The following is a 17458-nucleotide window of genomic DNA, read 5'->3' on the forward strand; positions in this document are numbered from 1 at the left end:
TGAATATCGTTAAAAAAGAAACGAGATAATTTATTAATATTAAATAAATATAAAATTATGAGGAGTGTTAATGTTGAGTTTTTTTCCCCTTCTTGTGGGAGCTTAGGGTTTTCTCCTTCTCGTGGGAGTTTAGAGTTTTATTCAAAGTTGTGATTGATTCACGTCTTCTAATACTGTTGCTGTAATGTCTCTATATTGTGGCAAGTCGATTGGTGAGATCAAACTGCTCGAAGTTGCTATTGTCCCCATTGAGTCTCTTGGAGTTTTTCTTCTCGAGTCACCGCTTTGCAACAGATTCATCTGGTGATTAGATACCATGCAGCTTACGTCTGAAACGAAATGTTTATTAGGGTGCTCCTTTATTTCTGGAAATATATAAAGCCGTCCTTTACACAAATGTCGCTCGCTGAGAAGAAGGACGTTCCGTTTGAATTCCTAAATACTATATAGGAAAAAGTAGAAGGTACAAGTGGATTAGTGTTGATTGGAAAGTTTCTGATGGAGAGATCGATCAAATTTACTACCATGAAATCTCGTTTGGCGGATATATGGATGCTAAAGAAAGGAGTGTGGATAATTGTAGTGGATACAAATCCTTTATCGTTTGAATTTTTCATAAAATCAACAGAGACCGTGTGCTAGATGGAGGGCCCTGGTCCTTTGATAATAAAATGCTAATTTTGGGGGAGTGCAATGTTGGTCAGGCTCCGAAACAAGTGGAACTTGTGATGATGAATATTTGGGTGCAGGTGTATGGAGTGCCTGTAGGCTTTTCATCGGAAGCTGTCGGCAAACAAATAGGAGAATTCATTGGCTGTTTCATAGAGTATGATATTACGAATGATTCGGTGGCTCGAAGCTTGGACTTCATGAGAATTAGGATATCAATGGATGTTTAGAAGCCTTTGAAACGATGCAAACAAATTAAACATTCGGATTCAGAAGTTTCCTTTCTTTATTCACATATGAAAGATTGTGTAATTTTTGCTCTCTTTGTGGTATCTTGGGGCATACGAAACAATTTTGTGATAATATATTTCAAACTGATACTCGGGGAATAAAGAGGGAATGGGGAATCTGGCTTGTTTCTCAGGCTCATCGAGGGGGATCATCCCATATGTCTCGTGGACTTTGGGAGCCGAGTATGGTGGATGAAGGGGCATGGCGGGCAACAACAGGGCTGACATGACCGACAGCCTCAAAACGTTGGAATGGAAGCATTACGGGTAATGACACAGTGGGAAAATATGATGCTGATATTTTATCAGGGGAGAAAGAGGAGCTGGAGCTCCAGGAAGTAAGGAAACATAGGCAAGAAGGGGGAAAAATTCAAGACCCAAGTATTATTGCAATGGGGAAATCTGTAACTTAGAATATGAGAGCGCAATAAGAGCATGTGGTTTCTACGGATCACCAGGATTACATGTGTTCTATTGAAAAGGAAATGACAAAGTCTAAGGATCAGACCCGCTGATGCAAATGACTTATTTAAGCTAGAAATATCGGGGTTTCGGTAACCCCCGGGCAGTTCGAGTTCTAGTTGAGTTGCTGAAAACTCACAAATCGAAGTTGGTAATTCTTATGGAGACACTTGTGGACAATGGTCGTATGGAGGGTCTGAGACGCCAGTTTGGGTTTTCAGACTGCTTTACAGCGAATGCTAGAGGGCATAGTGGTGGCATTGCAATGATATGGAAGGATGATTTAGGATACGAAGTTAATAGTTTCTCTGACCATCATATTGAACTTGTTGTCAGTGACACGTTAGTGGGAGATTGATGGCTTGTTGGGTTCTATGGTTTTGCAAATAGAAATAAACAACGTGAGGCTTGGGGATTTACTTGGCAGGATTGTGAACTCTTCAACTATTCCTAGCCGTTTCATTAGGGACTTCAATTGCATTTTGAGAATAAATGAGAAAAGAGGGGGTCCTGACTATCCATCTTATTTAATCCACCAATTTATTGAAGTTGTCCGATCTAATGATCTTCACAATGTGTGTATGAGGGGTATCCCATTTACATAGGATCGAGGGAGAGGTACTGATCATTGGGTTAGCGAACGTTTGGACCGTGCGTTTGGAACCGGGGGTTAGATGTTATGATTTACCAATTATCGGTTCATAAATTTAACGGCATCTTATTCGGATCAATCCCCACTACTTCTCGAGATTGAGTACTACTTGTCTGTTAGTAGGAAGCACCATTTTCTGTTCGAATCTACCTAGATAATGAAAGACGGCTTCAATGACAATGTCAAAACCTATTGATAGCCAACCCGTCATGCAGTCTCGATTCGATTGGCTGCATGTAGCTCGATGTTGGCTGGGGATTGAATTTCAAGAGCATATTTACGAAGAAGATCACCAGGTATAAACAATTGATGGAGCAACTACGGGATAAAACCGATCCTGATTCAGTGATTTGGTTCTTGGGTTTCAGGGATAGACTAAATATCATGCTGGAACACGAAGCAGTTTACTAGAGGCAGTAGGTGAAAGCTCATTGGTTGAGGGAGGGGGATCAAAACATGAATTATTTCCATGCATGTGTCACGACACGAAAAAAGTGAGCCATATTAACATGCTAATCAATGTGGGGGGGGGGGGGTATCACACAAACCGAAGAATGGAGTAAGTGTGTTGTTGCTCTAGATTATTTCACAAATTTATTCTATGCATCCCTTTTTCCTGATTTTGATGCTGTTAATATTGTCCCTCGTTTGGTATAGGATGAAATGAACTGCTTGTTAACTGCACCTTTTTCTTTTGAGGAATTTACTACTGCAATCTTCCAAATGCATCCAGATAAATCCCCTGGCCCTTATGGTTTAAACCTGAGTTTCTTTCCAACATTTTTAGCCACATATTGGTCAGGAGATATTTTTGACATGCTCATTATGGTTGACACGTAACGAGTTCCATGCTAACCTAAACAACATTGTCATTAATTTAATCCATAAGTGTGAAAATCTGGTTCGAATGACAAAATTTAGACTTATTTCCTTGTGTAATGTGCTTTATAAACTAGTTGCAAAGGTATTCTAATCGATTGGAATGTGTTCTGCCCGAGGTTATTTTTGAAAGTCAATATGCTTTTGTCCCGGGTCGTTCATTTAATTAATAGTGTGCAAATTGCTTTTGAGTCTATCTATTGCATGAAGAGGAAGCTGAGGGGTGGGAATGGTGAAGTGGCTTTGAAAGTTGATATTAGCAAGGGCTATGACAGGGTGGATTGGGGATTTCTAAAATCGCTACTGCACCGAATGGGGTTCACTAATCAATGGGTGGATTGGATGATGTTGTGTATGAGTACTGTCACCTGTCTTATTTCTAAATCTCAAGTGGATGGTTTGATTACAGGTTGTAAAGTTTGCACTAGGGCACCTATCATTTCTCATTTATTCTTTGCAGATGATAGTTTCCTGTTTTTCAGTGCCACAAAAGCAGAATGCAGACATATATTAGTAGTGTACTATGGTATAATGAGGCTATGTCGGGACATGCTGTGAATTTTCATAAATCAGATATCTATTTTAGTGCGAATGTTTGGGAAGAGACACAAGATATGATAAAGAGGCTTATAGGAGTTCATACGCCTCTTTATATGGGTACATACTTGTGACTCCCCTCTCTAATAGGCAGATCAAGAAAGGAAATTTTTAGTTTTCTGAAGGACCGTTTGCTGAAACTGTTTAGCAGCTGGACTTATAGATTCTTATCGAGTGCGGGTAAGGAAGTCCTCTTAAAATCTGTAGCTCAATCTTTGCCTACGTTTTGCGTGAGCACTTTCTTATTGCCTAAGTCCATTTTTGATGAACTCTAGAAGATGATGAACTCCTTCTGGTGGGGTTCGAATGAGAATGGTGACAGAAGGATACATTGGTGCAGTTGGGAGAGGTTAAGTGTAAGGAAGGAGAGAAGAGGCATGAGATTCAGAAATCTGCATGATTTTAATCTTGCGTTATTGGGAAAATGGGATGGAAGCTTATTGAAAACTCAAATGTGTTGGTTAGCCATTTGTTCAAAGCCAAATATGCACATAGATCTTTCCTATCCTCTAAACTAGGAAATAATCCTAGTTTTATTTGGAGGAGCGTATGGAGTTCGATTAAAGCTCTAGAGAAAGGAGTAAGATGGAGAATTGGTAGAGGGGAAACAATCTCAATCTAGAAGGACACATGGTTACAGTCCGATTATAGCTATTACGTGGATTCAGCATGTACGGATGAAAACTGTTCGGCTGTTGTGGCAGACTTGTTTATCGCGGGGTCGTGACTATAGGATAAGGGAAAGTTGGCAACGTGGTTCTCCCTAGGGGATGGGGTCGTGATTCGCATGATGGTTGTACCGACGTTAAATAGGGATGACTCAATATTCTGGCACTTCATGGCTAATGGTATGTATTCAGTGAAGTCAAGATATAGGAGACTGGAGACACTATGGAATGAGGTGGTTTTGCACCCGGGGTGGTAGGGAATTTGGCTACTGAAAGTTCCTCCAAAGGTTTGTATGTTCGTATGGTGGTTGTGTGAAAAATTGCTACTTCTACGGGTTAGGCTAACTCAGAGGAATATACTTACGTCTCTACCGTGCATGGTATGCGCGACGACATCGAGCACAGGTGGCATCTCTTCTCGAGATACGGGTTTGTTATGTCATGTTGGTGGATTATTGATTTGTCAGCTCCGAGTTGGGATTGGGTTGAAGATTGAGTCCTAAATATGCTGGAGTTGGAGACATTGGAGGTGGTGAGTAGGCGTGCACTGGTGCTATGGGCCATTTGGACTCATCGGAATGCTAAATTATGGCCGAAATCAGTGGAGAGTGCGGAGGTTACTGTCTGACGAGCTGAGAAAATGACTGCTAAGTGGAGGGAGGCTATTTCTGCATCGAATCGACATCAGACGACTCCAGCAGAATTAGATCATCGTGGATGGCAGCTACCGTCTATAGGGTGGCTCAAATGCAACGTTGACGCTGCTCTGTTTACAGAAACAGACGAATGTGGCACGAGAGTTGTGGTGCATGATAGCTCGGGAGGTTTTGTGTGTTCAGTAGGGCATTTCTTCCATTCTATTGGCCGAGGCGATGGCTCTTTCGAAGGCTATGCATTGGTGTGGTACGTTATCACTTTACAATATTATTTTTGAAATAGATGCAAAGAGTGTTGTGGAGAGGATCCATTCCGTACGAGTTGATTGATCAAAGCTAGAAGGAGTGATTGAGGATATTCGCACATTATTAGCTAAACGCCCGGATTTTTCAGTGGCTTTTGTCCCTAGATTAGCGAATGGTGCGGCTCATTCTATAACCTGTCATGCACGTTGCTATGCTAATTTTTTCAGTGATTCTTGTATTCCTAGTTATTTACATTATGCTTTTTGCACCGACTCTACGTTTAATTAATTGGAAAAAATGCTTTTCAAAAAAGCAGATATTCCCCACTTTTGTAAAAAGCTACTTTTCAACTGTCAAATGTAAATAGGAAGTGTCTAACCAAACACCTAAAACTCTACATTTGAAAGTGAAAAGGCAAACTGGAAGTAAAAAGTAGGTAAACAAACACCCCATTAGTTATGAGAAAAATGCCATAAAAAAGGGTAAATAATTTATTAGTCATTTCCTTTTTACCTAACACACTGTTTAGTCCTTCTATTTTTAAAAACACATTGTAAGATCCCTATCATTTGTTATTATTAACCCTTTGGTTTTTTTATCTATTTTTTTTAGATATTTAACCGTTACATTTGGCATAAAAAGATATACAGAAAATAACAGAGTAACATGGTAATTTTGTATCATATTGTGACTGTCCTGAAACTTAAGATATATTCGGTTAAAAATCTAAAAAAAATAGAAAAAAGGATCAAAGTGTTAATATTGACAAAAGATAGAGACCTTATAATGTGTTTTTCAAAATAAGAGACTAAACAGTGGATTACATAAAAATATGAGGACTAATAAATTATTTACCCTAAAAAAATATCTGAACATTACAGTAAAAACTCTATATAGGAATACCTCCCAATTGTTATACAAATAGCCCGATCCCAAAAGTATTCCTATATAGAGGTTTTACTTATCCCAAGTAATTAATTACTATTAAGAAGGAAAAGATATTCTATTCCTAGATTCTCTACGGGAAAATCTCCTGATTTGTAGTTTCACCTTTCCCATATGACGGACAAATCATTTCCTTACCTTGTTTTAAACCCAATTCCAGCGCGTCACTGTCTGTACAAATCTACTTCTCTTCATCAAAAACATTTTACGAAAATTCCCATTGTATCCTCCCCCACAGATCTGCTTGCATCTCGTCTCCATAACTGAACCTAAACATTTTCTTCCCCCCTTCTCTTCTCTCTCTATTATTCTTCACACTTCTCAACTTCAAAGTACCAAGTCAAATTAAGGTCAGCTTCTTCAATTTTCTATCTTGTGCTACTCAAACTCCCTTCCTTTTATTCTTGTTATCACTTTATAATCTGACTTTGGTTTTATTGTCGATCGCTCTTTGATTTTGTCCTTGCCATCTTATCTTTATCCGTGCATCCATTTCTTTTGCCTTTCCTTTTCAATTTCAACCTTTCTATCAGTTTGGTATTATATGGTTTCTTCCTCCCAGATCTGCTTCTGGATCTCCTATATATTTGAATCCTAGTTATTTTTATTGATTTTCAATCGTCTTCTTTTGGTTTTAATTGATGAAATATTCCTGCTTAAGGAGCAGCTTGTTCTCTGCATTCTGTTGGTCCTGGAAATTTTGTTGAGGATTTTGGGTATTTATGGCTTTGAATTTTATTTCAGCTTCAGTTTTTTTTTTTTAATGGCTAGGATACCATTATTGTTTCCCCATTTGCAGAAACTGAGTTAGTTGTGCTTGTATTTTGTCTAGAACTTTTCTTGCATTGGTAAAATTTCTTTACTTGCTCCTTAATGTGATTTAAAACTCACGCATTGTATGTCATGGTTATGAAGCTTCAATTGAATGCATTTCAATGCATGCAAGCTTTTGTGGTTAATAATGTTAGCATGAGCATGATTTGAGTATATATGCTTCATTCTGAATAACGCTTTTTCTTTTAAAAAAAAATCATTGGTTTAATTGAATTCTGTGTATGAGAGCTTGTCGTATAGTTAGCGTTGTCTTCTATTGATTTTTTTATCCACAAAATATGCAGGACTGTGAAGAGCTTATTTCATGGAGGGAGTTGGGGGTGGGGGTGCCTCAGCGGGATCACCTGTTGGCCAAATGGGACATAATGCTTGGAGGATGTATCAGTATTATCTGGATAAGAGCACACCACATACAATCTATAGGTGGATTGGGACTCTTGCCATATTCGCTATTTACAGCTTGCGTGTCTACTCTATTCAGGGGTTTTACATTGTTTCATATGGGCTTGGAATATATCTGTTGAATTTGCTTATTGGGTTTTTGTCACCTCTAGTTGATCCTGAGATTGACCCTTCGGATGGGCCTCTATTGCCGACTAAGGGTTCTGATGAGTTCAAACCATTCATCCGCCGCCTTCCTGAGTTTAAGTTCTGGTAAGAAAAGATTTTTGTTATTAGATTGATAAGTCATGGTGTTTCCTTTCAGTAAGTCAAACCATCTTATAATAGCTGGTTCGTGTCTTTTTGATTTTTTGGTAACTATTTTTTTGGTTCCTTGGCATTTAAAGAGCTTTGTAATTGAACTTTTTTCTTAATTTATTTTGATATTTCCTTTGCATTGCATTGTCAAAATATTTGGAGTGTAAGTTTAGCGGCGATAGGAGTAGGGAGGTGGGGACAATCAATCTGGATGAGAGAGTTGTCCAGGCCATCGGATTGCTTCCGGATGGAGAAGTAGATGGAGATGTTGCTTAAAAAGGATTAAATCTGGTTGGATGAAGTGGAAGAGTGCTACGAGTCTCCTTTGTGACCCCGTCATGCCTAATAGATTGAAGGGAAAATTCTACCGCACGGCAATTAGACCAGCATTGTTATATGGTACAGAGTGTTGGACACTTTCACATTCATAAGATGCCGGTGGCAGAGATGTGGATGATGCGTATGTTGAGATGGATGTGTGGTCATACGAGAAAGAATCGGGTGAGTAATGAAATAATTAGGACAAAAGTAGGGGTTACATCTATTGAGAATAAAACGAGAGAAAACCGACTAAGGTGATTTGGCCATGTAAGACGAAGAGCGCTTGATGCGCCGGATAGGACGACTGAAGAGTGGCAAATGATGTAATGGTGAGGGGTAGGGGAAGACCTAAGCAAACTTGGAAGAGGGTGATCGAGAGTGATATGAGTTTATTGGGGATTGAGGAACATATGGTAGTGGATAGGAGGGAGTGGAGGGAGAGAATTTATGTCGCGGACACGACTTGATTTCACGGTTTTATATGATGATTCATGTTAGCCGACCCCGAGTCATTCCGGAACTAAGGCTTTGTTGTTGTTGTAGGAACTTGGATGTACAAGCAATATGTATATTTAGAAAGCATATTAATGACATTGGATTTTGATGTAAATTGGAGCATATCTTTTACATTAAATGTCATACTATGCAGCCTTGACTTGTTTTGTTTGTTGTTGACGTTTCCACCAATCTATGGTAACTTTTCAAAAAATCTTTGAAGGTGGTGAAATGTTGTTTCTTTGTCATTTCTATTTCTTGGGAACTGACTTAAGTTTTGAATTTCACTGCTTTGCTATTTCCTCTTAAATTGATAATCAAAACGAATGATTTTTTTTTATCTTATGGATGAATGCTGGTACAAGTGATTCTTTCTTGGCTGCCACTGTGTAAAAGGTGTTTTAGGAGCTTTAGTTCACTTATCTACATAATTGGCAATTTTAATTACAAAATCGAAATGAATATTTGTCAACAATATTTGTCAACAACATTTTCTCTGCTTTTTAAGTTCATATTAAGGGTGTATATCATCAAGTGAAAGATTAGACAAATTCTTTGATGTGGTCCACCTTAAATATGTAAAACTTATTATCAGGAATTCCTTTGAAATATATTTGTTCGAGGCCTTCGAACCTACTTGGATAGGGGTATGGAGGATCAAGAAGGCAAAGCTTTTTTGTCTGGTGGGTGAATGATAGAGATCCTGAGAATGGGCTGGAGATGAAATGTTACAGACTATAAGCCTTGTTTGATAAACCACTTAATGACTTAAATTACAATATTAAACACTTATTTAATTTAAGTGCGTTTGATAACAATTATTTCTCCACCACTTAAATTAATAAATTAAATTAAAAAGCACTTATTTTAGTAAGTCAAAATATTTAACTTAAGTTCTACCAAAAAAAAAAAAATATTTAACTTAACATTTTAAGTTAAACATTATCAACTAATATCTTTATAATAATTATATCACTTAATATTTTCAGCACTTATAATATTCAGCACTTAAAATTCAGTACTTATTTTTTCAGCACTTAATTTTCAGTTTTATCAAACAGCACCTAAGACTAACAGGCCACAGGTTTGGAGAGTGATATTAGGAAAAAGAAGTCTGGATAGTAACAGTTTTAGTCTTTTAGTCTCTAGTATGAGCTGTAGGAGTGAGGTGGTTAAGTAATATATATAGTACGTTTTGTTATGGGGTATGCAGAGAGAAAATTTTGGTAATTTTGTGCTGCTTTTGGAAGGGGGTCTGCTCCTTAGAGTAGAGAGGGTATATTACATTCCTGTGGGGGGTGAGATTCTTCTCTATCCATCTTTCCTTTCTTGTTGCGATGGTTCCAATGCTTAAGATAACTAAAACCTCATACTTTCTACATTTTGTGTGTTTGCTGTTCGTTTTTAGTTCTGATCCCTATCAGTGAATTCAATTTATTTGGTTTGAGGTTGATCAGACCCATTTATCCCAATCAAGGTTTACTGCTTGATTTCGAGATCTAGCTTAAGTGATTAGAGTCTCTTCCCATTCAAGCAAGCTTAATTTGTTATAAAGGAAGGATTTAAATAACCTTGTTCTTGAGGAAAGTTTTTGAGGGAATAAAGTTTTATAAGGTTTGACGGGGTTAAATCTCCTTAAATTTTGTTCAGAATTTTTATATTTCAAATTGGAATGTTATGAAAGGTCACAAATTATTACTTTACAAAATTAACCTTATATAACCAATATTATTCTTATATTTCATTTTAGAGAAACCTTCATTTGAATAACTTGTTTATAAAGGGTGATTTTAGTAATATATACATTATTCTCACCTTCTTCTAAGTGGTTCAAAGTAAACAAACAAGATAAGGTTATTAAACTTTATAATCCCATACTTCTCTTCCAAACATGGCAAGGTTTTGCTTTCACTCTAGAATAAACCTTGGTTTAGGAAGCTAGATGATTTTTTTAGACAGTTGCCTGCTTGAATGACAATGAAGGTGACTGTATTTAGGTGCATATGGGTTATCAATCCTTACATCCTTTTCTGCAAAAATTTTCGTCTTGGATTCTGAACTTAAGCAGAGATATCTTGTCATGCTTTGGTTGTTCCTTCAGCTGTTACAACTGGAGCTTTAAACATGTTTTTGTTTTTTTACATGTAAAAAGCAAGAAATTGCACGAGTTTCATGGGGTGTCAACCATTTATTATCAGCAATAGGATATTTATTATCTATGAGACTAGTTATGGTGCTAGTGGGATAAGTATTTGTCCAAGCAGTATGCAATACAAAGGTTCCTTCACTTGCTGTTAGGTTCTGTTATCCTCGAGTTAGTGTTATTGTATCTTTCAATATGAAAGCATGGCTTGATTCATGATAATCTAATTGTTTCATTGACGTTCTGAGTTCATTTACAGATGAAATTGTTGAGGTGTGAAACAGATTATATGGCTGGCCTCGTTAGGATTTTTGTTATATTTTCAGAATTTCAGGGTAACATTAATTTAATTGCAACAGCTTTGTCTGGGTCTGTGCAAATTGATTATAAGTTACAAAAGGGAGAAGTAAACTATGTACTAACATATTTGCCAAGTCAATCCTAAATGAAGACCGAACTCAAAGTATTGATACATTGTAATACGATCCTATTCCTATACATGTGTTGAAGTGATACTTTCTAATTTGGGGGTTAAATTTAGCCTATGTTTGGTAATAGGGAAGAGATGAAAGAAGAGATGGAAATTTTTTCTTCCTTTGTTTTGTAAGAGTGAAAAGGAATGGAAGGATGGTTGGAGTTCCATCCTTTCTTTCTTTTCTACATTTCGTCTTCCTCCCAAAATGGGAGGATTGCACCATGTAATGACTATAAAAACCTTTTTTCCTGGATTACTCTTTTCTATTCATATGTGAAAAACATATTGATATTAAAGTAAAAGGTAGTTATTTCCATCCTTTTCTACATCTTCATACCAAACAACTTGAGGAAAATTATTAATCCATTCCTTCCGTCATCTCTATCTAGTTTCATCCATCATTCTAACCCAAACATACCATTAATGGTGATTCGATGTGCCTCTTGGCTTATATCACCAACTGTTTCGGGCATTCTGCTAGATTGTTTAATCAGCTTTGCTCAACTTTGTTCAACAGTAGTAATACATTGGTTGACAGGGTAAATTGGGTGTCGATTTACAGTTCTGAACCAAGGAAAATCCTTCACTTGGACTTCTCATCTTGGGAAGTTTGACCCTGCTTCTCATTGTGCTGTGCAATTCTTTGAGGAGCACGAGTTTGTAAGTTGTCCATATTCTTGTTGGGAGTTTAAGCATATAAAACCACATCGTCCTGGCATGTGCTCGGGCAGTTAGTTTTTGGTTCCTTTTTATCCTCTTTATGCACATTAATGTAATAACTTTGTTTTTTCTTTCCAAAGGAATATATCATGGCAGTTTAACAAGATTTTTTCTATAATACTTACTATGGAATATATGTCAAACAAGTCAACATCAGATATTGGTATTTTGCCAATTGGCTTGCAGATTTGGTTGGTTTTAAGCAGAACAGAAATGTATTAGTAGTTGGTTCAATTAAGTCAAGATGACTGACTACATGAGGCTGATTTTTCTCTTGAAATCCTTGCCATGAAATAATATATTGTTGTTTGTGTTGTTACATTTGCAGGTATTCCTTCACAAAGGCATTCTGCATAGCATTCGTGATGACCTTCTTTTCCATGTTTGACGTTCCTGTCTTTTGGCCTATATTGCTTTGTTACTGGATTGTTCTTTTTGTCCTTACAATGAGGCGTCAAATTGCACATATGATCAAATACAAGTATATTCCTTTCAATGTTGGAAAGCAGGTGAGTTCAAGTGCCTTTTTGGCCGTCTTGATCTCCTTTCATGGAACGACTACTTGTGTGGTTTCCCTTATGGTTTACTAACTACTGCTCTACGTATCTGTCCTCCACTGCACCTTCAACTTTGACCTTTTTTGACAAATCAGTTCAAAACGGAATTGTTGTTTTTTACACATTTATATGTCATCTGAAACTGATTTGTCAAAAATGTAACACATTTAGATGTGTCATCTGAAACTGATTTGTCAAAAAAGTCAAATGGACGCACGCCAAGTTGCACAAATATTTCACTTTTGAGTGGCAAAAACAGATAACGCTCTTGACTGTTTTCGTCTATGACACAGAAATATGGCGGAAAGAAGTCTTCTGCAGGTAGCAGCGGCTTACGCGGGGACTAAAACCTAACCAGCTTCATAGGGAATGTAGGAAAGGACGAAATCAGGAAAAAAAAAATTATATATAGACGCAAGGATTGATGACAATTGATTTTTTTTTTAATCTCCTTGATGTTGATGTTATGATGGATTTTTTGTATGCACTTGTATTCCTTAGCATTGTACCATGGGAGAGTGGCACTGATATTGCAGAAGCAAAATTTTATTGTTTATACAGAACAGATATTAAGAAGATTATGTTTCTGTGAAATTTGTGTATGTAAACTGCACGGTGTTGCGGTATAGTTAGTTCATAATTCTGTTTCCACTTCCCCGATGATAGAATAGAAGAGCCTTTTGCATTCCACAATTTTATTTATTTATTTATTTTTTTTTTTTTGTGTGAGAAGATGGAATATATTAAAGATCAGCAAATAAAGCATTACAAGCAAACGCAGGTGGGATAGAAAGGCAATCTCCACGATCACACACTAAAGCCACCACTCATGCAAATACATGACCGTTTAACAAACTGAACAGTTTAACATAACAATTAACTATATCCTTAAGTAAGGATTTACGATCACCAATAACTAGATCAAGGCTAGGATTATAGTTAGACTTGCGTTGCAAGGCATAAACTAAAAGATGAGAGTTTGACTCAATCATGATGTTTTACCATCTAGTATTATTGATCAAATGAATGCTAGACCTGGACAATGGATAATTATTGGGGACTTTAACTCAGTTTTGGGGTCTCACGAGAAAACCGGCAGAGCTCCGGGAACTAGGCCTTGCAGGGAATTTGCTAATTTCATTGATGAGGGTTCACTAATTGATTGTCAGGCCAGCGGCGCCTTTTACACTTGGTCCAGCGGTCGTTCTGATCAGGCTAGAGTTGAAAGTCGTCTGGATAGAGTTCTGCTCTTTTCAGATTTCGGGGATGTTTGGAATAGCTTCAGCAGTGTTGCGTTGCCCAGGCATCATTCGGACCATAGTCCATTGCTTTTTAAATGATCAATCGAGCCTGGTCGGCCTGCGCGCTTCAGATTTCAAGCTATGTGGACTCATCACTCTGGGCTTCGGGAGCTGATCAGGAATTTCTGGACTGCTGAGCATCCGACTCTTCCTCCTATGCAACTCTTGGGGACTAAATTAAGGAAACTTCATCCCATTCTTTGCCATCGGAATAGAGAGGTCTTCGGTGACTTTAACAGGGATATTGCCTTGGTTGAGAGTAAGCTTGGTCAGGTTCAGAAGGATATAACGGTTCAGGGGCATTCGCCTGAGCTTCAGCAAAGGGAATTACGGGCTCATGCTGATCTGGATGATTTATTGCGAAGGAAGGAAACTTACCTCCGGGAAAAAATCCGAATTAATTGATTAAAAGGCAGGGACCAAAATAGTGCATTTTTCCATAGAGTGGCTACAATTCGAACTGCTTCAGCGGGTATCTCTGCATTGAGAATTGACGGTAATGTGGTGACAGACCCTCAACAAATTGGTTTGCACATCGCATCCTTTTATGAGACCATATTCAAGAACGACTCTCCAGTGACTAACTTGAGCATTGTTCATAATATTATCCCTAACCTGGTTAGTGATGCTGAGAATACTGAGCTGACCTGTTGTCCGGACTATCAGGAAATTAGGAACGCCGTGTTTGCAATGGATAGTAACAGCTCCCCGGGTCCCGATGGCTTCACTGGCATCTTTTATCAGACCTTTTGGGAGATTGTGGGTTTGGATGTAGTCGAGATGGTCAGAAGTTTCTTTCTTTCTGGTGTCATCGTCCCTAGGGTCTGCTCTAGCATCATGACTCTCATTCCTAAGGTGGAAGGTGTTATCTCACTAGATCAATACAGACCTATTGCTATGAGTAATTTCAGTTACAAAATTATTGCTAAAATCTTGGCTGATAGGTTGGCGGTGGTGGCGCCTCGGATTGTCTCAGATAATCAGTTTGGTTTCATCCTTGGCAGGAGCATCCATCAGTGTATTGCTTTAGCTTCGGAGGGCACGAACTCTCTTCGTAAAAGATGCTTTGGTGGCAATATGGCGATTAAAGTGGACATTCGAAAGGCGTTTGATACCCTGGATTGGAATTTCTTGCTTGCTGTTTTGGAGGCTTTTGGATTCTCTCTCCAATTTCGGGACTGGATCTTAAATATCCTGTCACCAGCTAGAATTTCCATTTTAAACAATGGCTCTGTCAGTGGCTATTTCAGCTGCTCTAGGGGTGTCAGGCAAGGGGACCCGCTTGCTCCGATCCTTTTTGGGATAGCTGAAGACTTCCTGAGTAGATGGATTAGCTCTCTAAGCGATAATGGTCAATTAGATCCGATGCTGTATACGAGCTCCACGGTTTTCCCTACTCACCTGTTATATGCAGATGACATCTTATTGTTTTGCAGGGCCTCCAGTCGAAATCTTCGTAGGCTTAACAGTGTTTTTGAAGCCTATAGCTTTTTATCGGGGCAGAAAGTGAACTGGCAAAAATCTAATTTATTTCTGAGTCCTTCGGTCTCTTCCAGGCGTGGAAATCTCTTAGCTGAAATCATGGGTATTACTCGTGGTTCTATCCCCTTCTGTTATCTAGGGGTTCCGTTATTCTTTGGTGCCCCTAAGAGCAGACAGTTATCGGGCTTGGCAAACAAGATTGTGGCGAAGTTTAGTAAATGGAAAGGTAGTTGCCTATCTATGGCTGGGAGGGTGGCCCTGGTGAACTCGGTGATTACTGGGAGCTTTATGCACTCCTTTATTGTGTATAAGTGGCCGGTGGCGTTAATATCTCGTCTAAAACACTGTATGCAAAACTTTGTCTGGACCGGGTCTATATCTAACAGGAAGCTGGTCACTGTGCCCTGGAAGCTCTGCTGTCACAAGCTTGCAGAGGGAGGTCTCGGAGTCAAGGAGTTAATACCTTTGAACAGAGCTCTAATGGGTAAGTTTGCTTGGGGTTTGATCCAGGATAATTCTCTGTGTTTCCGAATATTAAGATCCAGGTTTATTAGCAGGGCGAGGCATCCTAGGAATTGGATATTCAATTCCTCAATATGGACTTCTATCAGATCGATCTATTCTATCATGGCGATAATTGCTTTTGGTGAATTGGCTCTCCCTCGAATTTGAGCTTCTGGTTTGACACTTGGATTGAACCACCTGTGGCTACTCAAATGGGGTTAACTGCCTCGCAGTGTAGGGAGCGAACTGAACTTGTGGATGATTATCTTCAGGGCAATTGCTGGAATTTACCGGAGTTGAATGAAGGGGTTCGACTAAGAATCTAGGAGATCAAAAGAGGGTCTGATCCTGCTGATATATGCGTTTGGAAACCCGTAGTGGATGGCGTTCTTTCCGTTAAGCTCCTCTACGCTTGGTTGCGTCCGCGGACGGAGGCTAAAGTCTGGTGTCGTTTCATTTGGCGTGCGTCGATTCCCCCGGCTCATTCGCTCACTTGCTGGCGTGCTGTTCATGGCTACCTCCCGACTTTTGATCAGCTTAGGAAGCGAGGTTGTATTCTGGTTTCACGGTGCCCATTGTGTCAGCAGGATAATGAGACAATCCATCATCTTTTCTTAAGCTGTTGTGTTGCGCAACAAATTTGAATTGGTGTGGCGTCTTTATTTGGCCGTCGATTACCTACGACTTCCTCGCTTCAGGATCTAGTGGAATCTGCGGCTAGATTTAGGTTCAGCTCTCAAGTCTATGAGCTATGGGCCTCGACTATGGTCAGCTGCGTTTGGGCTATTTGGTTCACTCGCAACCACATAATCTTTGAAGGAGAATCACTAAATGTCTCGTTGGTGCTGAGGCGGATTTGGCATGGTATTAAAGAGTCGTCTGGCAGAACTCAATGTTCTCAATGAATTAGGGGTTGAAAGGCGCTTTCCTCAGGCTCTAAAGATTATCTCTGTTTGCTGGCAGTGGCCGCCAATTTCTTGGATCAAGCTGAACACGGATGCATCAGTTGCGAGGGGTCGAGCTGGCTGCGGCGGAGTGATCAGGTCGGCTGCTGGTCTGTGGTTAGGAGGCTTTGTGTATCCGCTGGACTGCCAGTCCGTGTCGCTGGCCGAGTTATCTGCTGCAATTAAAGCAGTTAGTTTGGCTATAGATAGGGGTTGGTCGAATATATGGTTGGAGAGCGACTCAGCCTATGTAGTTCATGTTTTCAGCAGTAAATCCCGAGATGTCCCATGGCAGATTCGTCAGGAGTGGCTCAATTGTATCCAGCTAATGCATTCTATTCGACTGATTGTCTCTCACGTCTTCAGAGAAGGCAATGCTGTGGCAGACCTCCTGGCTAACTTTGGTAGATCATCGACAAGTTACTGCTGGTGAGACTTGGTCACGGACTTTTGTTGCCCTGTTTTACTTAGGGATATTAGGGGAAGGTCTATTTTTCGCTTCTCCTAATCCTTGTAACTAAATGTTTCTTTATTCTTTCATTTTTTGTTTTACCCTGTGCTTTTAATAAAGGGTTCGGGGGCTTTGCGTGGGGGTGCCAGCCTAGCTGGGATGTCCGCCGCTGCCCTCGGTAACCAGCCTTGAATCAAAAATCTTGTAATTAAAAAAATAAAAAATTTAAAAATCACTACAATCACAAAATAATAGTTTATACATTGTTTCCAAATATGAAAATAAGTTCAGAAAAAATCAGTACATGTATTGTCAAAAGAAAGAAAAAAAAATAAGAGAAAAAATGAACCAATAAATGTTGATCCAATGAATTGTCAAAATTGAGTGAAATTTCATCAATTTAAATAGTTTATGGTCTAAATGTGATCAAATAATAAATTAGTGGCCAAATATTAAAATTTTAAATAA

The 17458-nt window shown here is 38.9% G+C and overlaps 1 protein-coding gene across 1 annotated transcript; it reads left to right on the plus strand.

The window, feature by feature from the left end:
* The first annotated feature begins 6254 nt into the window (after positions 1-6254).
* Positions 6255-12948, plus strand: LOC136222265 (protein RER1B). The gene is made up of 4 exons (XM_066009843.1): positions 6255-6414; positions 7183-7552; positions 12080-12260; positions 12602-12948. Exons 2-4 carry the CDS (start codon positions 7203-7205, stop codon positions 12653-12655), a joined length of 585 nt encoding a protein of 194 aa, XP_065865915.1. The 5' UTR covers positions 6255-6414; positions 7183-7202; the 3' UTR covers positions 12656-12948.
* The last annotated feature ends 4510 nt before the right edge of the window (positions 12949-17458 follow it).

This window comes from Euphorbia lathyris, chromosome 3, assembly GCF_963576675.1.
Source record: "Euphorbia lathyris chromosome 3, ddEupLath1.1, whole genome shotgun sequence".
Taxonomy (NCBI): Eukaryota; Viridiplantae; Streptophyta; class Magnoliopsida; order Malpighiales; family Euphorbiaceae; genus Euphorbia; species Euphorbia lathyris.

What these genes read in the sequence shown, in the direction of transcription:
- LOC136222265 (XM_066009843.1), top strand. Translation starts at nt 7,203, where the DNA reads ATGGAGGGAGTTGGGGGTGGGGGTGCCTCAGCGGGATCACCTGTTGGC. An exon ending in CTTCCTGAGTTTAAGTTCTG is followed by an intron (nt 7,553 to 12,079) that starts GTAAGAAAAGAT and finishes TTACATTTGCAG; the next exon opens with GTATTCCTTCACAAAGGCAT. An exon ending in CTTTCAATGTTGGAAAGCAG is followed by an intron (nt 12,261 to 12,601) that starts GTGAGTTCAAGT and finishes TCTATGACACAG; the next exon opens with AAATATGGCGGAAAGAAGTC.